The 27,124-nt window shown below is 31.5% G+C and overlaps 3 protein-coding genes across 8 annotated transcripts in view; 2 read left to right on the top strand and 1 right to left on the bottom strand.

Annotated features, from left to right (window-relative positions):
• Positions 1 to 11,329, top strand: part of LOC139485910 (adhesion G protein-coupled receptor B3-like) — a 54,446-nt gene extending 43,117 nt beyond the window's left edge. For 2 of the 3 annotated variants that reach the window (XM_071270572.1, XM_071270573.1), the window contains exons 18-27: positions 282 to 405; positions 1,841 to 1,944; positions 3,290 to 3,392; positions 5,051 to 5,201; positions 6,142 to 6,211; positions 7,030 to 7,096; positions 7,369 to 7,454; positions 8,149 to 8,275; positions 9,517 to 9,558; positions 11,173 to 11,329. In XM_071270572.1, the coding sequence (XP_071126673.1) occupies positions 282 to 405; positions 1,841 to 1,944; positions 3,290 to 3,392; positions 5,051 to 5,201; positions 6,142 to 6,211; positions 7,030 to 7,096; positions 7,369 to 7,454; positions 8,149 to 8,275; positions 9,517 to 9,558; positions 11,173 to 11,301 (1,003 nt within the window). In that variant the 3' untranslated portion in view covers positions 11,302 to 11,329. The remainder of the gene's footprint in view (positions 1 to 281; positions 406 to 1,840; positions 1,945 to 3,289; positions 3,393 to 5,050; positions 5,202 to 6,141; positions 6,212 to 7,029; positions 7,097 to 7,368; positions 7,455 to 8,148; positions 8,276 to 9,516; positions 9,559 to 11,172) is intronic. The other variant, XM_071270574.1, reaches the window with a different exon arrangement.
• An 8,702-nt stretch (positions 11,330 to 20,031) lies between these two features.
• Positions 20,032 to 24,900, bottom strand: LOC139487048 (uncharacterized). Its single transcript, XM_071272066.1, has 2 exons — positions 24,788 to 24,900; positions 20,032 to 22,500 (listed from the first exon to the last, which is right to left on the bottom strand). Exon 2 carries the CDS (start codon positions 22,489 to 22,491, stop codon positions 21,547 to 21,549), a length of 945 nt encoding a protein of 314 aa, XP_071128167.1. The 5' UTR covers positions 22,492 to 22,500; positions 24,788 to 24,900; the 3' UTR covers positions 20,032 to 21,546.
• Positions 24,901 to 26,917: 2,017 nt separating this feature from the next.
• Positions 26,918 to 27,124, top strand: part of LOC139485911 (adhesive plaque matrix protein 2-like) — a 48,322-nt gene continuing 48,115 nt past the window's right edge. For 3 of the 4 annotated variants that reach the window (XM_071270576.1, XM_071270579.1, XM_071270577.1), the window contains exon 1: positions 26,918 to 27,087. In XM_071270576.1, the coding sequence (XP_071126677.1) occupies positions 27,024 to 27,087 (64 nt within the window). In that variant the 5' untranslated portion in view covers positions 26,918 to 27,023. The remainder of the gene's footprint in view (positions 27,088 to 27,124) is intronic. The other variant, XM_071270578.1, reaches the window with a different exon arrangement.

Here is a 27,124-nt window from a genome sequence, read left to right on the forward strand (position 1 = left end):
AATACTCGTCGTTTTCAAAGCTTTGTATAAAACACATTGTGGAACTCTTATCTCAATAAAATATAAATTATAGCCGCTTTAAAATCAAATATCCCTTAGAATGTCTTCTCCAAATAATTTACACAACACATAATAAACATTCACATTTTTGTAATGTTTTGAAATACAATTTATATATAGTTTCTGAAAAGAAATCTATTTTAATGAATTTTGTAACAATTATATAGTTTTGCATTGCATTCAACAATACTACTTTTCTGATAAAAGCAATTGTATTAAAGGAATACAGTAAATGGAGCGTGGTCATCTTTTGGATCACTAGTAGCTGAGTCCGGAGATTCTTACACATTATGTAAATATAATCACACCACGAATTTTGCCATACTGATGAGCCCAGGAAGAACAGTATGTTAATTTATTTATGCTGTATATATCACATCCAAGTATTACTTTGAAGGGGCACCAGCTGTCAAATTCATGTTCACCGATTTTAATCAAATTCTAATGTTTGATTTATAACGTTAATTCAAACTATTAAAAGTATAAAATACACGATTAACATGACACGGGTATGAAAATATGTAGCTTCGTTTCTTGTGTTTTCATTCTAGACCGCTATCTAATTAATTATCGAGTTGACCTCTAAAGTCAACCGATGACCATATAAGCGATGTTAACATAAATATAGATATAAATAGATTAAGCCTTTTTGTGCTCTTTGATTATTATAGGGCTATTTAATTTCATAGTGTAGATACAAAATAAATGTTTATCATCTTTTTTACCTGTATAAGAATGATTTTCTGTGGATCAAATCAGTCGATCAAATGATTTACCTTTGTATCACTTTCAATGTTGACATTCTTTTCTTTTAAATAACCTTACACATACAATTCAAGTGTTATCCATATCAAGTTTTGGGGTTAAATTGAAGTTCACATGAATATGGATTCAATGAGGTCGAATTATCCACTTGCAAGTGAATAATTCAAAATCAATGCCTTTTTAAATAGCTTATTTTGTCCAAATTGAACCATACTGGCTGCTAAAAGCGAATTATTATTTCGAAATTTTTATTTCATTAATGATTGAACAAAAAAACTAATATATTATATTTTGTATATATCTCGAGGCTAGTGCCCCTTTAACGTTAAGATGTTAAATGTAAACCGTATTTATTTGCACATCTTTAATTTTTAATGAAAACATAAACGATATAATAATGTAGTTGGGAAGCATATGTTCTTATTTCACTTGATCAACCGAACATTAAATATGTATGCGTAAAATGCTTCTAATTTTCTAAAACCTTCTAATCAAACCAAACTATATTCGATATCACTTTCTGTACAGAAAAAAAAATAACTGCATGCCTGATCTGATTCACTATTATACCAAAAATGGCCAAGAATGAGTTTTTATAAAAGTCCAATTAGTATTCACATAATATCCCGAAATTAGATATTACAATCAGTACAGAAAATATGTATCTCGTATTACAAAATAATTGGTCGAAACTGTAAACGTAGCTTATATTTGTTGTTGTTGCTATCAAACCCCAATAATAAAAAGAAAAATGTGATCTGGATTTATATATACACATGCGAAATTTAAACCGGTCATTACACAATTAAACGAATGTACATCTTCCAAACCATTACAAGGTCGTTAAATTGTTAAAAAAAAAGGTAGCAATAAAAACATGACAGTCTGGCATTCCCTGTGAATTCAATAAGTACTTTTTTTTAAATAGTACAAATAGTGACAAACGTTTATACATTGTATTTTATTTAAAATTATACAAAGACTCATATTAAATTCGTACTTCCATTTGTTTAAGCCATCGCCTCACAACTTTCCATTGAGCATGATTTCAGCCATAGGATGTGGAGTATCTATTCTGTTTCTAGTTGTGACAATTGTCATTCATATAGTACTTTGGAGGTAAGCTTGTAATGTCTGTATTGAAGTTTATGCACGTCAATTGTAGCATCAGTATATAAAGGTTAATTCTGTAGAGAACGAATTCACGTTTATTTTATCATTGAGTTACGCCAGTTAAATCTATGACAAATATTCAGCGTGAAAAAGAGAGGCGAATTATACCAGAGGGACATTCAAACGCATTCACCAAAAATAAAAAGATACACCATGGATACAAAAAAAAAGAGGCCAAACCAACAACAGTACATTGAAATAAGCATAGAAAGGTGTGAGCAACACTAACCCTACCAAAAAAGGGAATTATCTCATATGCTCCGGAAGGGTAAACAGATCCTGCTCCACATGTGACACCCGTCGTGTTTCTCGTGGTAATACACACTCCATAAGCACTATAATTCGGTAGGTCACATTCAGAGAAAGGGACGGGATTGAAGTTATGACACGAGGAACATCTCCGTTATCATCTTTGAAACGAACATTCCATAACGGTTAACCAATTCGCGATTGAGTCCGTAAAACTTACAAAGGGATGATTTCAAAAATTCAGTACTTAAAACTCGTGCTTCAATAGCTTTCTTATGAGCAGCAACACTCTTTCAAGAAATTCATGATCGGAAATTGAAGCCCTGGAATATCATATCAACCCCGTCAACCAGGATATATATGCTCCGTATTCAGGCGTTGCAATAATACTTGCTACAATGTGCTTAGAAATAAAAAGTTTACGATTGGAGAGCTGAAAGCATCTCTTTTATTGTTTTCAACCGCGAATGACGTCTTGTGTCATCGGCTCTTACTGTGACGAAATAACATAGGAATGTTATATTTGAATTGAACGACAAATTTCAAGCATAAGAATATCGTTTTTTATTCATATTATCTGTGTCTATTCTACTAGAGTCACAAAGTTTACTGTAAATGTGTAACTTCAGCCGTATATGAATATCTGTTACAGCTCTATGTTTGACTAAAATTTTGAAAATGATTGGTTTGCAACGTCAATCAAAGTCATTTGTTTCTTTTAATCGGTGACCTAGTAAGGGTACATTACGTTGGGTATGTCTTGTGAAACACTTAATATTACAGAAGGAATTGACGTCTGCTTAGCCTCTGTATTAATAGTTATCAAAGGTACCAGGATTATAATTTAGTACGCCAGACGCGCGTTTCGTTTACATAAGACTCATCAGTGACGCTCAAATCGAAATATTTATAAAGCCAAACAAGTACAAAGTTGAAGAGCATTGTGAAGTTGAAGGGCATATTAAGTGATGCTTCCTGTAATTCAATGCTGGATCGAATATTATGACTAAATTTTCAGTTGTTTCCTAATTATTTTTTAAAGGTATGTCAGAAATGATAGAACAAAAGCACTGATGAACTTATGTGTAGCTTTAGTTCTGTCTTATGTCATATTCCTAGCTGGTATTACACGTACAGAGAATAAGGTAAGAATAAAAAACAGTTTACGATGTCCATATAATATATAACTAGGCTGAACTCATGTCCCATTTAACTTTAAGAAAAAAGGAACTCTACAGCTACAATTGCATTTACATGATTTTACGTCCTGAAAGTGTCAATGATAGTCGGTAAATCACTAACTTTCAAGATAAAACAACTAGTGTAGCGTTCCAATTGTAATTTTTGTTCTAGATAGCAACAATCCAGCAGTCCATAAATATGAAGTACAATTGATCATATTTGCATTAAAAGTGTTTTTTTTAAATGAGAATGGTACTTACTAGTAAAATTGGAAAATATTCTGTCGAAAGTTATTTGGACGTTGAAGCGATTCAGTACCTTTTCTGAAATATATGTGTTATAAATCACAATGGATATGCTACCATTGCTGTGTAAACAATATCGCCCTATTTTTTCTTGATTTTGACCTAAAAGAATTGAAAACAACATCTCAACAAGATTAGCTAGCTGTTAACATCTCGATGGTGTGGATTATAAATTAGGCTCAGCTCATACCTCACAATCAAGAGCACCACTTAATTTAGTTCCTGTTTTTGTTTGGGTTCATGTTTGCTTAGTTGTAAGTCGTCTGTGTTAGTTTTTTTATATTTTTACTTCAATGCATTTTTATCTTTTATCTTTTAGGTATGGTTCTATCTGCTTTTACTTTACTTTTTATTGTTTTTGTACTTTGTAATCTTATAAAAAAAAAGAAACTTTACTACATACTCGGAAAACGAAATTCGTGCTCGAAACACAAAATTAATCATTTTGATTGGTTAAATTCTGAGTCTGATTACAAGTATTGTACATTAAAGTTAAGACCACCGGTCCAGATGTGAATCAGATGCTCTGGGAGGATATCCTACTTCGTATGTGGCATCTGTCCTGTTTTGCTGTCTCTTTTTTTGGCATGTACTATTGTAAACCAATAGTAAATCAATCTTGATTTAAAATGCAATTTTTCTGAATAATTCTTAAAAGACTGAACAATTAATTATGAAGTCATTTACAGTCTTTCGGTCAGTTTTCAGATGGTGAACATTCAGTACAGTTCCAATTATAAGCTTACAGTCACTTACATTCAGACTGCAATTGAGTTAACTGTTATGTACCTGTACTCAACAAAATGGTACTGAATTGTATGAAAAGGTACTAAACAGAGCTAAATTAACGCCAAGCTAATTGTTTGAACAATACGGTATTTAATAATGTGGAACTCTTACTATTGACCGAAAGACTGAACATGATGAAATGAATGATTTGTCAAACTTTTCAGATTATGTTATCAAAATTACCATTTGAAATTCAAAATGATTTACTAATGAATAAACAATCAAATAGTTTGTAGCTTGTTAATAATGATAATATAATGAACCCTTATGAAAAACAATACAGCTTAAACATGTCCAATGTCAAAATTCGCCAAAAATAAACAGTTAGACCCAACTAAACTCAACATTTTATCATGTTTATTACATAGTACTCAGCTTTTATGACATGTAGTTGATTCCGCGAAAAGAGGTGACTTTTGGAAATGTGACAAACCATTTACATAAAATACATATTTCAGTTTAAAGCATGCGGCAAAGTCAGATACATTTTGTAGTTTGTAATGGTTTTTTATTCGTTTTATTTAAAGAATGCCTGCACAGCGATTGCAGTTGCTTTACATTATATGTTCTTGACAGACTTTGCTATGATGTTAGCAGAGGGTATACTTATAGTGAGAATGGTTATTATAGTTTTTCCAACAAAATCTATTGTTAATTGGTTGTTGCCTGCATGTTGGGGTGAGTATACATTATTAAATGTGCACTTATTTCATTTCAATGACGCTGCCAACACTTCGGAAATAGTAGAAATGTATTACCATCTCCAATTTGGGTGATTTTATGTCATCTATGTTGTAAAACAAAGTATAATGATATTTCAAATGGTATTCAATGACAGACAGTAGTTTCAAGATTTTACAAAAAGCGGTATTTAACAAACGATTACACAAAATAAAAAGATCGGAATGATACAATGTCTTGTCTAGTGCTTCTTGTATGTCTATGTTCAGCTTGCACATACTTACATATATTACTAAGATTTGGATATCGTTTATATACGTCTGGCGTATTAAATTATAATCCTGGTATCTTTGCTAACTATATACTTATAATTGCAACTGAACTTTATACGACATCTAAGGGTCGATAGTTTCTCAAAAGTTAGAAAGAATATTGACAGTAAAATTGAGAATGGAAATGGGGAATATGTCAAAGAGACAACAACCCGACCAAATAAAAAACAACAGCAGAGGGTCACCAACAGGTCTTCAATGTAGCGAGAAATTCCCGCACCCGGAGGCGTCCCTCAGCTGGCCCCTAAACAAATATATACTAGTCCAGTGATAATGAAGGCCATACTAATTTCCAAATTGTACACAAGAAACTAAAATTAGAATAATACAAGACTAACAAAGGCCAGAGGCTCCTGACTTGGGACAGGCGCAAAAATGCGGCGGGGTTAAACATGTTTGTGATATCTCAACCCTCCCCCTATACCTCTAACCAATGTAGAAAAGTAAACGCATAACAAGTGTAGCTTTACAATTAATCAAAGATTTGATGAACTTATTTATGGATACGTTTATCATTGAGAATGGTGATGGATGCTCAACAAATGCAATTGAAAATGATGACCATTGTCATGTCCAGTTGCTCATCTGTTAATCATTATTTTCAGCTGTTCCGGGTATCATTGTCGGAATTTCTGCCGGTGTAACTAAACTCTCAGGTTATGGCAACAGGAATTTGTATGTACTCAATGTTACTCAATGCTCTTCAACTTCGTACTTTATTTTTTTTTGTTATTTTTTTAAGATTCGAGCGTCACAGATGAGTCTTTTGTAGACGAAACGCGCGTCTGACGTATATACAAAATTTAGTCCTGCTATCTATGATGAGTTTATTTAATATAACAGATCTAGGAAAATTTCAATCATACAGATCTAGAACTTCAAAAAAAGTTCAAAACGAGAAGTCCCTTATCTAATGACAAAAGATCTAAAGTTCAAACACATAAACAGAATGGAAAACAATTGTCATATTCCTGACTACGTAAAGCCATTTCCGTAGTCAGAAAATCGTGAATTTAACCTGATTTTAAAAGTAGCTTAGTCTTTGACCTAAAGCAACCATAGTACAGTCCTATACTTGTGTCTTTTAAGAACTCATGTTGATGGTTACACATTAAAAGCTTCTATGAGTGTTCATTCTTGATTACAATGGGTTTTTTTTTTACATCGAACAACCTGTTAGAAAATTTGTACTTTCCGAATAATAGCATTCCACATACATGATATCATTCAAGAAGTACCAAGCAAACGTTTTTTTATGAGTTAATTATTTGAATTTCATATGCTTTTGTATGTTTCCATGATTTGAACATTTACAGAAAAATGTAATTCTGGTTCATAATACATGGTGGTAGATTTTTAAAACAGTTTAGCCTCGGGCATAAGTACAGAGACATTCATTGTTTATATTCAAATTCGGTACTGTAACTGTAAAATGGGTACGGTTATTGTTATTCATGCATCAATAACTTAAGAATATGATTTTATCATTTTAGTTGTTGGTTGACTCTAGAGTCGAACCTCATATGGGCGTTTATCGGACCAGCATTACTTGTAATTTTGGTACGTATTGGTTTTATACAAAGGAAAATGTCGTAAGGAGTTCATACGGTCTTTGTCAAATATTTATTATCATGGTAGTTGTTTGTTGAACTAATATATTAAGCCACCATTTAACTGAATATGTGTTTAGCATTACGCTTACACTGTACGTGTGATATTGACATTCTATTATACTTAAGAATAAACATCACCCCAACGAGTACCACTAAATTAGCCAATAATTCCAAGGGCTCTATAGAATATAATAATTATATCTTTATTGTTTATTTCAGATCAACTTTGTCATCATTAACATAACGGTATATAAAATGATGACAACTAAAGGGTTAGCTAAGAAAACATTAGAGGAGAAATCTAGGTAATATTTTATTTGTTTTCCGTTTTAAAGCTCTCTATAGATATCGAAAGATGTTGTGTGAGTGCCAATGAGACAACTTTCCATCCAAATAACAATTGAAAAAAGGTAACCATTATAGGTCAATGTACGGCCTTCAACACGTAGCCTTGGCTCACACCGAACAACAACCTATAAAGGGCCCCAAACGTACTGGTGTAAATCCATTCAAACGGGAAAACCAACGGTCTAATATCGCTATATTCACATGTAAAATCATGAACTAATTCATGTTGCTAGAACATTATAAAATGGTGCTTTTTATACAGATATATATCTTGTTAAAGTCATGATAGCATGTTTTATTGACTAGATTTGCCGGATTTAACATGTATTCAAATAACTAAAAGGCACGGAACAGAACACGATCAATTTGCATGAGATTCTCTATAAGATTTTCAAAATTTTCGATACACAGTTTTGTGCAAATCACATTCCTCATAAAATCATTTTATTAAGAAATAGTTGTAAAGCCATGAGGAAGTATACAGTAACTTGCATTCAATGCCAAGAGTAATTAGTAAAACAGATTCATGATATTATACAATGAAATGCTACTTTTTAATCCTTTTTTATCAACTTCAACATATCTTGTTAGTTTGGGTTAACAACTTCCTTACCAACCATATTTAGATTTTTTAAACTTGTATCAATATAGGATTGGTTTAAAAAGTATATGTGTCATTTTACCGTTATTTGGAGTAACATGGGTACTTGGTGCATTTTCTGTAAACGAAGATTTGGTGATGTTTCAATATCTATTTGCAATCTTCAACTCTTTACAGGTATTTTTGTTTTCAAATAATGATAGAAATTACTATATATATATATATATAATAAAAGCAATGATGTCCTGTAGGACTCTAAAGTGCGAAGGTACTCTAAAGTGCGATGGTCACGCTAAAGTTCGATGGTCTACGCTAAAGTACAATGGTGTCTCACACTAAAGTGCGATGGTTGTTTGTTCGCTTAAGTACGATGGTGATTTACGCTGACGTACGATGTTGTATTACGCTTAAGTGCGATGGGCCAACAAAGTTTAAAAACAAACCACGTAATGTCTACTAAAAAGTTAATTTAAGGGTAATAAAATCTATATTTCCTGTAAATGATTTTTAACAATTCGGACGTAAAAATATTTGGATAATTGATGTAGCTTGCCGTTCACACAGTCTATCACTAATGTGAACGCCTCCCCTTACAGCTGTCATTGCAAATTACAAATACGAACAAAATCAATCATTGTTGGCATACGTAAAATTTATTTGTCTCCGAGCTTTCTCCATTTTGGTATCGAGTACAACTACTTGTTATAGTAGGCCTTACTTGTTATATTTTCTCAATGTACACATAAAGGTTTAGCTGACAATTTAAAATTTACCCATGAAAACATGAACCTTTATTTTACCGCCGTTACTTTGCAATAAAATTGGCAATATTTTAACTTGAACCGCAAAGTAAACTGCAACATTTATAAAGATTCATATGTATCCGTTCGCTTCAAACAGAAGCAGAAGCAGAAGCAGAATACATACGTATTTTGTATCTATAGTATTGGACCATCTGACTTTAGTTTATGGAGGCATCGCAATTTAGCGAAGACCATCGCACTTTAGCGTGACCGTCGTACTGTAGCGTACCCATCGCACTTCAGCGTCCCCATCGCACTTTAGAGTCCTACATATATAAAAAAAATTATACAAAACGTAGAAACAAAACTCATGTAGGATAAATCATACCAAACTTTTAACTTTTTCAAAGAATTCAATTGAAGCCTCAAAATAAAAAATAGCATTTTATTAATTTAAAAAATTCAAATACTTGCTTCATTTAAATTCATTAAATTTTACATTACTGCATTGTTTTAAGAATGAACTGAAATAGCATTAATTATTGCATCTGCAATAAGATATAAGTATCAGTTATTACAATGTGAGTTCTTATTAATACCACCATCCACTCGCATTATCTCCATTTATAAAACCCCGCAATATTTTTTAATAATTGTATTATTATTTTCCAACAGGGTCTTTTTATTTGTTTATTTCACTGTTTTCTTAACAAACAGGTAAGTTTAACACATTTTATTTGAAGGCTGTGTGAACTTAATCATCAAAGTGAACTTTGAATCTTTTTATTAGATATTTAGTATGCTAAAGTTTGACTTTCACAATATATTACAAACAAGATTTGGTAGTATTGCCAATGAAACAACTCTCCACCAGAGACTAAATGACGTAAACGCTATACCCTAGAGATCACTGTTCAGCCTTTAACATTAAAAAAAACCCACGTCGGATTTAAAGCTATTAAAACGGTACCACCATGACAAATGTTTAAAGAATTCAAACGAGAAAATAAACGGATAGGTAAAAAACAATAAAACGAAAAACAAATCTGATAAACAGCAACAAACGACAGTCACTAAATTACAGGCGACTCACTTCGCGGAGGTAAAAAGATGTGGCGTGGATAAACATGTAAGCGTGTGTCTTATCCTTCCCAAACTTGAGACAGAAGCTTAAGAGCACAACATAAAGAGACGACATTTAAAAACAAGTTAAAAAGGACTTACCCTATAAGATCTATAAAAATCACAAAACAATAAATAAAAACACAAAAATACACGAAATTAATATCATAGTGTTCGCAATGTATGAAAGCTAGCATCGGCTCTAAACAAGTAATAAAAAGATCATGAGTATTAATTTTTCAAATTCATCTTCTAAATGTAGTTTGGTTTAACACACTATTTGCTTTAACACAGTATCAACAAACAGAATGTGTTTTGTGCAATGTGAGAATATAGCTTTCGGCAGGTGCTACGACTGCAATTGTTCACATATTTACAACTACAATATCTAGTTAGGATTTTATTCATAGAAACCTAAATAAAAATTTAAACCGAAAAAAGCAATATTCAAAGAGGAAATAACAGTGTGAAATTAAAAACCTTTTACAATAAGGTCATCTTAAACCAGGAAGCTGGATTTGTTGTAATTAAATCAAAGACGTTTGGATAGTGTTAGATAGTTGTCTGATAGGCAACTATAACACATCGTTTTAATTTGTTCATAAGACAGCATCAGTTCAATTTTTTAATTTTTTTTTTTCAAAATTTTGAACATTATAGCATTTATCTTTTGCATATCCATTTAAACATATGTGGTTTCATTGTATCTTTACATTTGAATATACAATATTAATCGCCTATTCAAATATACTTCTATAAACTAGATATGTATGCCAGGACCGTGAAAGAAACTATTTTTTCACTTGGATACTTTATTATATGTACTTAGTTCAAGTTAAAAACAATCTATAATTTAAGTTGATACTATTTGTCGGAAGAGCAATAGTTAAGGAACAAAATAATCTTAAAATATTAAAAAATGTTATGTTAGAACTCTTTTCGATATATTTTTTTTAAATGTCGTTTCAAAGCTGAATCGCACCTACCATTTGATATGGTATCAGATGGGTCACAAATCGAAGGAAATCAATCAATAATCTGCTTTATACATGACCCTTTATGAACGATGAACAAAAATGAGTGTTGTACCTTGTATCGTAAGAAAACACCAATGAGTTCAAATATATGACATAAATCTAAATACCTTACTTAAGTATATCCATATATATATAGACCTTAAAGTAAATAATTGTGCCTATCTATTCTTAGATCAGGCAGGGTTATAATCATTATCAAAGACGCAGAAAATCCAATCGATCAAACAGTATGATGTCTACCGATACTTCTAATTATGTAAGTATAGTCTATACAGATATCAAGATAACAAGAATACCATAGTTCAATCATATTGAAAACAATTTATGGTCAAGAAACAGCAAATGGGCTATGTTTCAAATTTTGCTTCATTTTGCATACAATTTGGCTCGTTGAACTGCAACTGAAAACCCCATTTTGTAAGAATTCAATCAGTAATATGTCAAAAGACAAATGAGATAAATGCATTATTTTTCGATTTTTAGTTAGTTAAAGTTCATCCATCCAGAGTTGTATTGAAAATTTTGACATTATGATGCAATTGAAAATGCTAACAACATGAACTAACCCTTACAGATTGACTTAAAGCACTTCAATAAAAAATAATTAAACAACCCTATTAACCGATGTCTTAAATGAATGTTGTTATAATATATTGAACAATTTATAAACTGCAAACACAACGATAGTTTTCTGATTATTATATTTACCTGCTTTCCTTGTCACGTTTATTTTTGCTGAACTAGTACACAAATTTGTAGAGAGGCCAGCTGAAACTACCTTAGGTTGTAGGAGTTTTGGGCTGTATTGAAGACTCATTGGACTTTATCCGAGTTGTTGCATTTTTAACAATTTCCCGTTTCAATTCTCAATTTGTTATTTAAAATCAACTTCATCAATTTGATTCAGCGAATTATATATATTTAAGCGAAATTCTTTAATTGCTACTCATTAAATGACCTTTTATGAGCTATCGATGACCTATCTTTAAAAAATTGGTGATTTGGCGCCAAATATTTGACCTTGTAACGTAGGGGAGAAACACAAAGGAGTCTGAACATCTGACATACACCATTAACTTAATCTAAGAACATTGTTAAATGTAAATACCGATGCATAATCTCATAACGTAGAGTGTTGTTCCTTCAAAGGCCGCTAAGTAATATATGTGTTTCCATGGACTACAGAAGCCTTGTTATGTTTATTCATCTTTATTTGACCAGACTATAACACATGATATGATAAAACCTGATTTATCAACAAATTTAACACTTACTTGGTTGATTGGACCCAACTTGACACCCCGATGTTTAGTTCTTTAAAATAGCTTAATGGAATGTATCGTATAGGAAAATATCATCCTAATGCAACTCGTTGTTCTTACTACACTAGAGATACAATGTACCTTATACAATTTTCTACATATACTTTGAAGTTCACGTTTTCAGATTTGTTGTCAGTAGTTTAAAAACAAGCAGTTTTAATTTTTTAAAACCTATCCAAGTTAGCTATTCTACTTTATGACTGTTTTATACGTACATCAGTGCCGTAAGACTAGTGTTAATCTAGACTAGCCGTGACTCCATTTAAAAGCCTCGGAAAGACCAGTGTTTAGTAGTCGGACATTTTTGCCATCAAATGTATCACCAAACATGACATAGTTACGGTCCGAAAATGGCAAAATAAGCTCTACAGCTAGATTTTTCTTTAATGCAGAATTTCTGTGAGACCTCGTCAAATAATACATTTGCGTCAGTTCTTCAATGACTGAACTTACTGGCGCTTCGGAAGTTTTTAGTTTTACGTTAGTCTGTGTTTCTGGTTGAAGAACTGTGCCTATTTCTTTCGCACTATTTTGTGTTCCCTGAAATGAGCGTATATTCACATCTGCGTTACTCTTTTTAACATCTTGTTGGTCCACATATTTGCCTAAACTAGTATGATGTCATTTGTTAAAATTTCTGCAAATTTGGTATGAGTTGCAATCGGCTACATTGTACAAGTTGTGATGTCTTAGACAGATAAAAAACATTTACAATGCCACTTTAAAATTATTATTTCGTGTTAATCTTAGTTCAGCGAACGACAGCGTGTGATTCGCGACAAAATACGTCGGACTTTACGATCATGTGTCTGGTGACTGGTTGAGTACGTACCTTTCGCCATACTATTGAGTTCGTGAAATATAACTTGTATTAGAATTAGTAACTGCCAACTGGTATTTTTTTTATTTTATTTTTTTCTGGCTAGTCGTGTTAACTTTATGGTAATTTTCCCGTTACATTTTAAAAACGATAGGGACCAACAATGAGCCGTAGGTATCTTCTGTTTTACCCAGTGATAGTAACCAACCTGTTCCAATTTTGTCATTAAACTATATTGGATATTCCTGGGTGGCGGTATTCCAAGTATTGCATCCATGTTATATTGCTTGCTTTTTTTAACTTGTCCATACATTTGTTTTACTGATAAAATTGATCTTTCGTAGTTTGAATCTGTAAGTGCAATTTCATCATGCAACAACATGAACAATAAATTCAAGTAATTCACATATTCCATTACAGTTCCAAATGGACTGCTGTCGAAAATTGGTAAATTGAATTTTGGGAGCTTATTTTACTTTCTAGCAATTGCATAATACGAGCAGAAACCTTCAGTTTTGCTCACACATTTTTGTAAATTTAATGAAATTCTACTGTCATACACTCGAGAAGGGTTTTATGTTGAGCATTTCGAAGTTATTCGATAAAATGTGTATGCATTTACAAATACAGAACTACCTCTGGCGATGGACTGTAATATCGCTAATGTATGTGCATGTTGGTCAGTGCTATCAGTGCACCGTTGATAAACATTTAAAATGTTTCGAACGTTGTCGATCAAACTCTCTCGTGATAATCTAACTTTCGATGAATTTGGCGCTTTCGGTTTATGACTTTTTAAACAATTGTGATTGAAAAGTGTCTTCAAAAATGTTAACGAACAATGATTACCGAATTAGAAATAATAATCATTTCCTGCTGTAACCATATTTTGACTATTTTACCGGTTATATCTGTTTTGTTTCAGCATCGTTGTACAAATAACGGAATTTGATGCAACTGTCATACAGTTGAGAGGTTTAGCGCTATAAAACCAGGTGCAATCCACCATTTTCTACATTTGAAAATGCATGTATCAAGTCAGTAATTTCACAGTTGTTGTCCTTTCGTTTGATGTGTTTTATTATTTGATTTTGTCATTTGATTAGGGCTTTTCCGTTTTGAATTTTCCTCGGAGTTCAGTATTTTGGTGATTTTATTTTTTTACAAACAATTGATTGATTTTATACAACCTGTACAGCGTAAGGTTACATGTTTTGTTTGTCGATCGCAAACAAACACGGAAGTTGTTGCATTGCACTATATATATTAAAAGTGTTCAACAACGTCAGATATGATACAGTACTTGCAACCTTAGGCGTTACTGTTTGACGTGAACTTGACTGATCGGTGAATGATCGGTGACGGATGTTTGACTGATCGATGAGTGATCGGTGATCGGTGACCCATAGGATCCGTCAGATAAGTCAAATAACCTATGTGAGAGTTACCCTGACAACTGTCACCGATCGATCAGTAAATTAAATTTATGCACGGATCGGACGGATACGTATATATTTAAAATTCTTATGTAAACCGAACTCGACAGTGTTTACAAACGATGAACGCGGACCTCTACGAAGACACCTTAATTTACACGTTAATTTGTAATAAAAAAGTGAAAATAGTATAACAGAACAAGATGCTTAGAGCGTTAAATTGTTTGTGTTGATTAAAAGTTTTGTATTAAATATTGTTAACATCAGAGACATCTAATACATATTTGTATTATACGACTTGGTTAACATCAACTTATTCCTACGAAAATGGTTATTATTGACCGCCATTGGATTTTTGAACTTTTTATAGTTTCGAATAGGTTGTTTTTTCATGAAATTAAAAGAATGTCAAAGAAATAATATTAACAATTTATCGCATTGTTTAGAATTACCAAAATTACTCTTCTTTTTATCGAAAATGATACTATTTTATTTGAAATCAGTTATTTTTACCATCTTGAGACAAGTCTTCTAATCAGAACTGAGATATAATGAGAATTAAAATACTGAAACTTTTATTTTTGTGGAATAAGAATGCAGTTATTGATTTATTTTGATACAAATTATTAACCGTCATATGATTTGAGTACTTTTTGTACATCCAGATTGGCTGTTCTTCATAAAATATGCTTACTTTAAGGAAAAAGATACTAAATTTTTGTACGCGTTGCCTAAAATGCAAATATTTCTTCATTTTACTGAAAACTATTGACCGCCATTAAATTTTGGTACTTTTTATAGTTTAGAATAGTTTTTTTGTCATAAAATTAAAAGAATATCAGAAAAATCATACTAAAATTTTGTTCGCATTGTTTTAAATAACCAAAATTGTTCCTCTTTTTATCAAAAATGATACTATTTTATTTGAAATCAGTTATTTTCACCATCTTGAGACAAGTCTTCTAATCAGAATTGAGATATAATGTGAATTAAAATACTTAAACTTTTATTTTTGTGGAATAAGAATGCAGTTATTGATTTATTTTGATACAAATTATTAACCGTCATATGATTTGAGTACTTTTTGTACATCAAGATTGGCTGTTCTTCATAAAATATGCTTACTTTAAGGAAAAAGATACTAAATTTTTGTACGCGTTGCCTAAAATGCAAATATTTCTTCATTTTACTGAAAACTATTGACCGCCATTAAATTTCTGTACTTTTTATAGTTTAGAATAGTTTTTTTGTCATAAAATTAAAAGAATATCAGAAAAATCATACTAAAATTTTGTTCGCATTGTTTAGAATTACCAAAATTATTCTTCTTTTTATCAAAAGTGATACTATTTTATTTGAAATCAGTTATTTTTACCATCTTGAGACAAGTCTTTTAATCAGAATTGAGATATAATGAGAATTAAAATACTGAAACTTTTATTTTTGTGGAATAAGAATGCAGTTATTGATTTATTTTGATACAAATTATTAACCGTCATATGATTTGAGTACTTTTTGTACATCCAGATTGGCTGTTCTTCATAAAATATGCTTACTTTAAGGAAAAAGATACTAAATTTTTGTACGCGTTGCCTAAAATGCAAATATTTCTTCATTTTACTGAAAACTATTGACCGCCATTAAATTTTGGTACTTTTTATAGTTTAGAATAGTTTTTTTGTCATAAAATTTAAAGAATATCAGAAAAATCATACTAAAATTTTGTTCGCATTGTTTAGAATTACCAAAATTATTCTTCTTTTTATCAAAAATGATACTATTTTATTTGAAATCAGTTATTTTTACCATCTTGAGACAAGTCTTCTAATCAGAATTGAGATATAATGAGAATCAAAATACTTAAACTTTTTTTTTTTGGAATAAGAATGCAGTTATTGATTTATTTTGATACAAATTATTAAACGTCATATGATTTGAGTACTTTTTGTACATCAAGATTGGTTGTTCTTCATAAAATATGCTTGCTTTAAGGAAAAAGATACTAAATTTTTGTATGCCTTGCCTAAAATGCAAATATTTCTTCATTTTACTGGAAACTATTGACTGCCATTAAATTTTTGTACTTTTTATAGTTTAGAATAGTTTTTTTTTCATAAAATTAGAAGAATATCAGAAAATTACTTTAAAAGAACACAAAATGGGACGGTGTGTAAACTATGGAAATAATTGTGGGGTTTGAGGGGTAATAATGATTTTGATTCAAAAACAAGTAACACAAGTAGTAAGGAATTCATATAAATTAATACTATTTGGCCTCTGGAACCTCAATATACACGTTTTCACTGGTATGACCATAAAATCTAAGAAATAGTTGCTGAAAATTACTGACATGTTGACAATGTTCACTGTTTGTATTCGTTTTCGTAGAAATTAATTTAATAAATAACTTGATGAAACTTTATTTTATAAAGCTCAACACAAAAATGAAAGAAAAAACCAATAAGTGTCCGACGTTTGTTGTTTATAGAAACCAAACACAATATTTTCATAATTCGAGATTTTCACAATTCTGATTTTATTCTATTAAATTTTAGCTGATTTTTTTAAAACGATGATAGCTTCAATGCTTTATTTTACCAAAAAGATCACGCCCAAAATACACAACAGGCATTTTAATGTGAAGCTGAAACTCACAGGTTTCATTTAAGCCCTTGATGAAATCAGTCGATAGTCAAATGGCAAAGAACTTAAGATTTGAATCCAAATTTTAGGCAAAAAAGTGCTTATGACCTGAATTCGGGTCATAGGAACGGTAAAGAGTTAAGGTTTGATCTTGCAAGATCAACGAATATCAAGAAAAGCAGTTCAAACGCACGAATGATAGCAACTTTTTAATTTTCCAGTACTAAGCATATACGCGAGCATGTGGACTGTTAAATCTGTCGAATATTCAGTGTTTCAGTGCTAAGGTTACATAGCATGCACTTGTCGTACATCAGCCGTTAATAAATTGAGCAATTATCTTGAAATCTATGATTCCAGCTCACTCAGCCAAAGATGTTCATAGTTAAATTGCAGTTTTTTGTTTTTATTGGTCAGGTTTTGTAATGTCTCTCATTACAAATCAGCGTACTTACGCACCTCTGGCTTTAAAAAATCTGAGTGAGCGTTTTTGGTGAAGGTAAATCCTAAAAAAGGTCTTCAACGTGCTGTAACACCTTGTCGAATCCACTGTTGGTGTACTGTGAGTCGCCGAATACATCTTCTGTTTGAAAAAAAGAGTGATTTGATACTGATATAATTTTGTAAATTTAAAACACCAATAAACAAAGAAAGAGGATAAAAAGGGATAATTAGCTCATACGGAAAAACGAAACAGACAATACCATGGCTACAACATGTGAAAGACTAAAAAAGATATATAAATCAAGCATCACGAACCCTACCAAAATATTGGGTTGATCTAAGGCGAGCTCACACAGTCAAACTTTGCATCTTTCAATATCTATTTAACTTCGATATTATTTGATAATTTAGTTGTAGTCCCTATATGTCATGTAACTCTTTGCATTTCAGCGTATTAATGCATCTATGGCTTTAATAATTATGTTATATTGGTAAGTCCTTGGGAAGACACATCTAAGAAAGTTCTATTGACGCAGAAAACTTGTTTAAGTGTCCTCTAAGTAGCATTCGGTTTGTACTGCTGATGAACCTTCCCGTTTTCAATGCTGACATGAATTATAACAGAATATTTATAGACTTGTGATAAAAGTGACATAATTAGAAATGCTATACGAACGCTGAAGGGAAATTGCAAATGCTTCTGGGAGTTGAAACCTTAGTTTCTAAATATTATCTTACACTACGGACGACGAATATTCAGGGAAATTAACATGCATGTTTTGCTTTATTTTAGAACCGAATAAACTGAGCTAATGATACATAATTGGACTACGTGTCTGTAAGCTGGTGTACCGAGAAAGTGTTAGTAAATTAAATAAACTTGTTTTCTGTTTTCTGAAGAATTTTTGTTGAAAAACCATCATTAGGAACATCTATTTAAAATCGATTTTAAGACAGGTATGCGTTCCACACTATTACATTAGGAACAATATGTATATCACCACAAAACACCTTAATATAATAGACTAGTGTTTGTTACTTCGTTTTTATCGGATAGAGTTGGAACCTAAACTTAATTCATAAATTTTAAATCTTGATATTAATTTCTAAATTATGTCAGCATCAAAACATTGACTTTGATCATGACCTGATGATACCTCGAGTACTGCCAGTCCATTTTTAACACGTGAAAAAAAAACACTCCTTAAATTTTGCGATACCATTTTCTCAAGTTACTTTAATCAAAGCTTAAACATTACCAATTCAAAACAAGAGATTCGCATAAACACTGACATTAGGAGCTTAAGATAAACCAAGACATACACAGAGTAGCAACAATGAGTGTTAGTTTAAGTTTCTGAAATAAGAGAAAAAGGCAAAATTAAATGAAACATTGATATGTCATCAATCATTTTAGCACAAACACCACTCACTATTAAGCCTTTGATATCTAGGAAGACAACTGTACACTAGCAGCTTAACCGAACCAGTATAAGTAAATAAAATCAAAAATTAAAAATATGTCTTGCTTCGGATGTTACTTTCGACATTGCTGTGGATTAATTTATTTTCGTGGAAATCAATTTCCGTGGATTGCATTTTTGTAAATATTTAATTTCGTGGTTTTAGCAATCTCTGTTTACAGAGCTGTTGAAACTATGTTATTCCAATTTGTTTGGGTGTCGTTGGTACAGATGAACCACGAATTCAAATATTCAACGAATAACATAGTTTCAACAGCTCTGTAAACAGAGATTGCTAAAACCACGAAATTAAATATTTACAAAAATGCAATCCACGGAAATTGATTTCCACGAAAATAAATTAATCCACAGCAATGTCGAAAGTAACATCCGAAGCAAGACATATTTTTAATTTTTGATTTTATTTACTTATACTGGTTCGGTTAAGCTGCTAGTGTACAGTTGTCTTCCTAGATATCAAAGGCTTAATAGTGAGTGGTGTTTGTGCTAAAATGATTGATGACATATCAATGTTTCATTTAATTTTGCCTTTTTCTCTTATTTCAGAAACTTAAACTAACACTCATTGTTGCTACTCTGTGTATGTCTTGGTTTATCTTAAGCTCCTAATGTCAGTGTTTATGCGAATCTTTTGTTTTGAATTGGTAATGTTTAAGCTTTGATTAAAGTAACTTGAGAAAATGGTATCGCAAATTTTAAGGAGTGTTTTTTTTCACGTGTTAAAAATGGACTGGCAGTACTCGAGGGTATCATTAGGTCATGATCGAAGTCAATGTTTTGATGCTGACATAATTTAGAAATATATATCAAGATTTAAAATTTATGAATTAAGTTTAGGTTCCAACTCTATCAGAAAAAACGAAGTAACAAACACTAGTCTTCAGAAAACAGAAAACAAGTTTATTTAATTTTCTAACACTTTCTCGGTACACCAACTTACAGACACGTAGTCCAATTATGTTTCATTAGCTCAGTTTATTCAGTTCTAAAATAAAGCAAAACATGCATGTTAATTTCCTTGAATATTTGTCGTCCGTAGTGTAAGATAATATTTAGAAACTAAGGTTTCAACTCCCAGAAGCATTTTTAATTTCCCTTCAGCGTTCGTATAACATGTCTAATTGTGTCACTTTTTTCACAAGTCTATAAATATTCGTAAATAAATCAATCTGTCATAACTATTTGAAAAATGAACTGTTTAAGATATTTGGACAGGAGAGCATCTTCCAAAAGGCATGTTTTTCCACTAAATGATACACAACAATCATTTGATAATCTTACTACAGGTGTTTCTCTTAGTGCCAAGCTCTCTTTATTTGTCCAAAATAAAATATGCAGTTGTACAATTCCTACATTTTGTGGCACGTAAAATTAGCCACATGAGAGATTTTTCTTGTCGAATTGCGTTTCTTGTTCAGAAGATTAAAGTATTTTTACAAATACTCAAGGATTTTTATCAATTCTCCGTCTTTAGGTACAAATTCCTAAAAAATATCATATTTTTCAGACATTTTTATTTCTTTCAAAATTTTGAAAAAACACATTAAATCCTCATCTATATCGTACGACAGTTCAGACGCTTTTCCCAAAAGATGGTAGGTTGAAATAAGCCCAAAGTAATGTATCGATCTATCACTATTTTCTTTAATAGTCTGCTTTAGTAATTGTAGTGCAGATTGGATGTCACTTGAGTTACCTTGCTTACGACTGTATAAAAATTGTAGGAAATAGAACAGTGCTTGCGGATGATGACTTCCAAGATTTCCAATATCTTGAAAATCCGCATTCAAAAATTGATATTTGTCAGACAAAAAATCTCTAAAATCTATTTGAGATATTTTAAATTTTTTCAACGACAACACAGTAAACGATATTTGTAACATGTAAGACATTTTGTTGTATTCCTCTGTGGAATAAAACAAAGCTGCAATTAGTAACCACCCAGATACGGTTTCATAAAATGTATTGATCAACATGCGAGAAAGACATAGTTTGTAACGGAGGTAACACCATTTATTTTTACAATTCAGAGTATCAACTGATTTTAATATTGTTTTATTTCCTTGTAGAAACATAATCGATAACATTTTCCTTGCAGTATATGGTAAATTTTCATGATATATCCTATAGAGTAAACTTGTACAAAGGCTATCTGCTGTGTGATCTGAAAAAAGCATAGTTAAAGTACTCAATAATTGAATCGGAAGCACTGCTTTTTCAAATTCAGCTAATCGTTCAAATTGTTTTGAAATAACAATTGGCGTCCTTCGAAAATCGCAAAGTGACGGAGCTGAAAGAATTATTTTCCACCAATTACCACACGTATACATGTTTTCCAGAAATAACGAAATATAAGAATTATGAGCATGTGAGAGTTTCCCATCGATCATGTTATGTTCAGGTATGAAATAATTTGGAACATAACCACTCAAAATCCAATAATGAAGGCGTCGGCTGCATAACAGAAAACAACGTAAAAGATTTTCTGGAATCCAATTTAAAATTTTCAACTTCTTCTATTATCCAAAAAAGCACAGTTTTCATATAATATGAACATAACTTGTTATGAAGTATTTTATCTTTATTCAATATCTGCTTGAGGAAAATTTTAAGCAGTGAATAGCAGAGCAATTGACTATGATTAAATGAACAAACTATTAGTTTTTCAGAAAGAGAAAACGAGAATCGCCATTCTAACGAATTACCGTTACTAATCGGAGTTTTGCTTCCAATCGGAACAACTAAAACACCGTGGTCAACAACATTATAAATGACATCTCGGGATGGCCAGTTAGACGGTCTATATCTTAACAACCAATTTTTCGCTATCGTCGGCCATGTATGGTACTTAAAACAAAACACAAGGTCGGTGTCGTCCAGTGCTGAATTTGACAAACTTGGTCCATGAATAGTATAAAGGATGTCATTTTCTTTTCCCAAAATAAACTTCAAATAATCAATGTTGGCTATGTAATTTCCATTAGCAGTAACTGTAATAGGACAAGGAAATGTTGTATTATCTGCTACCTTCAATAGTGCAAAACCTGGGAGAGCATTATCGGTGTCAAGTACAATAACATCGTCATCATCATTTGGCTTTGTTTCATACACTAACCAATTCTTCGCAAGAAACATTATATCATAGTCACTCCCTGGGAGGTCCAAACCTTCAGCCTTGCTGCCACTGCTAATAATTGCATAGGAACTATCATCAAATATTTCATCATTGAGTTTACAATACAATCTTCTATATCTGACAACATTTTCAGAACCCACTACGTTTTCACACATATATTTATATAAGCTTACAGATACTTCCTTTAATTCAAGTTCATGTTGCATCGTGTGACCCTGTGAAAATATAAAGTCAGTATAAAACTACAAAATTATGGAACGTCTCTTCTGTCAAATATTTACTATAAACACAACATTACATATATACATGTACTTGGTGTAAGACTAACAAATTATCACGTCATATAATCATAATGTTTAGATACAATTAGCGTTCAATGAGTTGGGTGCAAGACATGTCGGCCCGGAGATAATTCGGACCGTCAAAAAGAAAACTTGGACCGTCAATAGGTTAAACTCGGACCGTCTATAATAACAAATCAGACTTTGTATAAAGGGTTAATTAATTTAACGACATGTAATGAGCTTTTGTAATTGGATAATCACTTTCTTGATCATTTAATAAGAATAATTAAAAAAAAAGTTTACTGATTGTTGATTAAATTTTATTGATTATGAAAAAAATGAATAATTTTGTTAACTTATTAATTAAAGTCAAATGAAACGAGTGACTGTTGAAACCAAATGTTTGTCCAATTCTTGAAGCAATGCATGTATATATCATAAACTTAGTCTTCTGTGCACGATTTTATCATTTTTTACGCAAATATATCGTATAATCGTCAATTTTTTTATCCTCTGCCTGTTATGATTTAACAAAAATGGCAGCTTATTAAATGCCGTGTTTTGACTCCGAAGTTTACCGATTATCACCTTAGAGTAAACAATCAACACAAAGGCATGGATATTGAGCACGTGTTTAACATGTACAATCATATAATAGTTTAGTTCAGTGACAGACCCATGCGTATTGCGATGACCGGATTTTTACGAGACGATTCACGCTAAGGTCACATTGCATACGGCGAATATGTCGGCAAATTGCTTCCTTGAAGCAAGCAATTGAAATAAAGTAAACTTCTTCTAAATGTGGACAAATTAAAGAATTTTCTTCAGAAAAAAGTATATGTTCATTTGTGGTTTCATGTAACTTTAAGTTTGTTTATTGAATTAATGAAGATTTTATTCAACAATTAGAAACACTACACAGAATCTGCATGTGTTGACGTTAACGGCAATATGTGCATTACATAGTGTATGTGGTTAAGAAACCAAAAAATGTCGTGATAGGGCGGCATTCTGTGCGTTTGCGTTTAACTACAAAATGTACTATTAAAAGCTTATGTTGTTACTCGAGGTTAAAAAAATATAATGCTGCATACAAAAGCAAGATGCTTGAATAAGACATTGTGATGATCATGGTAATAATTCAACAAACAAGAAAACTAGAAAAAGAAAATTTCATGTACAGTTGCAAAAGGACATTTACACGTTAAAATTTACAACGCCCTGTTTAAATAATGAATATAATGATTTGAAGTAAACTGAACCAATAAAATATATCGTAACAGACACATGCGGAGCAGGATTTGCTTACCCATCTGGAGAACATGATATCACCCCAGTTTTTGGTGGGGTTCGTGTTGCTTAGTCGTTAGTGTTCTAAGTTGTGTCTTGTCTGTTTTTTTTTCTATTTTATTCCTGGCGTTGTTAGTTATATTTGATCTACATGTATGAGTTTGACTGTCCCTCGTGTATCTTTGGACACTCTCTTACACGAATAATGAATATTAACAGGATCATACAAATACATGAAATAGTATATAATTTAATTTTTGTGGTGATGACTAGTAGAACGTGGCTTAGTTTATTTTGTAGTTTCGCACAAAAGTCATTTAAAGAGCAAACTAATGCGACAACATCATATCATCATTTGCCAAATAAATTGAAAACATACTTTATTATTTTAAGAAAAATATGATTTTCTATAAATCCCTTTGTAAAGGGAAAATAACATTAAGGGGAATGGAGGAACATTGAAAACTTCAGAATAGAGAGTTACTTTTCGGGGAAAAATAAAAGTTAACTTTAACTCGCATGCTGCCGGGGGAAACATACTATCGCAAATAAGGACTGATCTTCTAATGTGCTTCATAGACCTCTGGGGTTGATAATTAGTAGTTTCTAAACACGTTTCGTTAGCAGAAGAAAAGAAGATATCACATAGCATGCATAGACATATGTTGAATGAATACAACACAAGAAAACCCAGGTCACTTGTCAGAAAAAAGAGAATCCCCTTTCTATATTTGACCATCACACTTTTGATGGACTCTACCTCAGCTTGACAACTATAATTTTATTAGTGGGGAAATCATTTAACTTTAGCAACAAAACGACAAAAAAAATCTGTTGTACTCACTATTCTTAAGCTTCAATATCCCACCATAACTAATCATTATTTCTAGAACATTTTTTTCTTCAAATAATAAATTCTACTCACCGTAGCTACACAATTTGTACTTTAAGTGGTCTGTATCGGCGTTGATAACATAACAAAATAAGAATTACAAGCCGAAACCAATCAAATAAGAAATTCGTGTCGTCTTAAATGACAATTAAAAACACAAACAATAGTTTAAATATATTTATCTGACGTATTTTACTTCTTATAGCATACCCTATCTACAATTTAAAATCATATATTAAGATCATATCTTAATACAAAACTATACGAACATCACGCCTATTGAGCATTTGGACCAAAGACAAATTAATATTTGACCTTATTTTAGTTACATGTAAAAGAAATGATGTTTCAGTATTGATTTTAATACAAACGGCATAATATGCAATATTGATTTTTTAACTTAATCTCAATTGGCAGACATTAACTATACCTTCTAATGAAATTATGTATTATAAAATATTTTTAATTTTTAAAGTTTCAAATTGATGGTTTTTAACAGATATGTTATCAGTATAAGTCACTAGTAAAGTTATATACGGGAAATGTTTTGTAAAACTGTAAGATCGTCTTATACAAACAAAGAACGTGTTTTTATAGTCTGGAAAGAAGTTAACTGAATAATGCAGAAACATCTCAATCTGTAATGTGTTTTAAAAATTGTATACATGTATAGTATGCATTCCAGAACATAGAAAAATTGATTCGCTGATTTATTATCAAATGAATATTGGAAAAAGGAGTCAAATTCTTTTAAGATGATTGAAAAAATTGGGAATTAGTAGTGTTATTGGGACAAGAAAGTTAAACAAATGATAACATGAATAATACAGTTTCATTTGATATATACTCAGACGATACGTGTTGTACGTCTAAAACGAAGATGCATTTCTGTTTTGTAAGATTAGCATTCTTCAACTTGTGGTGTCATGTTAATCACGTTTTATTTTTTCCTTTTTGATATAATTATTAATGTTTATACGAAATGCATTGTGTCTTATGAAGTTTTGTAAGAAACGTGCATAAGCTTCATTCTTTATAAGACTACTGAAGATACTTTGGGAAAAAATGTGGGTCTGTCATACCAAGCGATTATTCTTGTATCATTGAAAAGTTTATTTGGTTTAAACCCAGAAGGAAAAGTCTAAAGGCAGGGGTTAGGTTTGTTTTATCAATACGTTTCTTGAAATTAAAAAAAAAATTCTTAATTCGTCAAGGTTTCCCAAAGATATTTTCATTTTGTTTAAAGATGTATAGGACGACAGACTGTGGACGCGTACGTGCAAGTCAGTTACTAATTTGGAAATTAGTATGGCGTTCATTATCACTGGACTAGTATATATTTGTTCAGGGGCCAGCTGAAGGACGCCTCCGGGTGCGGGAATTTCTCGCTACATTGAAGACCTGTTGGTGACCCTCTGCTGTTGTTTTTTTTTTGGTCGGGTTGTTGTCTCTTTGACACATTCCCCATTTCCATCTCAATTTAACTCATGGTGTTATCCCATGTATTCCTTCGACAATATTATGTACGCAGTTTGAAGTTGATTGACTGTTAATAAATATCTGTTTCACAAATGACGATAAATGTGCACCAATGAGCGTTTCGTATTCATAATGTGTGCTACTCATTTCTAAAAGTCTTACCTTCCGCAATAGCATGTGTTTTTGCAACATAACGAATGTCAGATGCGTTACATGATCTGCGTATCCTTCAGAGACAACTACCTTTGTTGGGTTTGTGTTTATAGAATTATGTTGTTTTTTTATTTATATTTTTTTCGTTTTATGACATGGCGTTGTAAGAGCTCCTCTGATATAATGAGAGCATTGTTACAATATTGCAGTCATAAATTTTCGAAGGCATTCACAAACCTTTGAGAGCATCGTGGTATACTATGTTTCGAACGTACTTTTGTTCAGAGGTACCTAAACTTGGTTAGCAATTGCTAAATCGTTGAAATTCTATAGGTCAAATATTGTCAATTGTAATTTTCTAATACCTTTTTTTTTTCCTTTCTTATTATACTTTGAACAACATGATGCATGTATTTTTTTTTTACTAAAACTACAAAAAAAACATGTCACGCAACATATAACATTTGTATAATGTCATTCAATTGTTATTCATATTGTATAAGAAATTGCGCTTATTCATTCACTTCCGTAACGGATTTATACACCCTTTTATGTAGTCGAAGTGTGTAATGTAATTCACATGACTTTTTGTGTTACAGTGCATGTTGTAAATAGTTGATCACGATAAATCATAAACATGTATAATTACATAATATTGAAGTTGGGCTTATTCCTGATATTAAATAGAAATATACTTTCAGGTAAGATGTAAAACTATCCATTTCAATGTGATATCTT

This window comes from Mytilus edulis, chromosome 8 (assembly GCF_963676685.1).
Source record: "Mytilus edulis chromosome 8, xbMytEdul2.2, whole genome shotgun sequence".
In the NCBI taxonomy this organism is placed as follows: domain Eukaryota; kingdom Metazoa; phylum Mollusca; class Bivalvia; order Mytilida; family Mytilidae; genus Mytilus; species Mytilus edulis.

Bases quoted from the DNA above. Each gene is read 5' to 3' on its own strand.
- LOC139487048 (XM_071272066.1), bottom strand. From the start codon at position 22,491: ATGCAACATGAACTTGAATTAAAGGAAGTATCTGTAAGCTTATATAAA.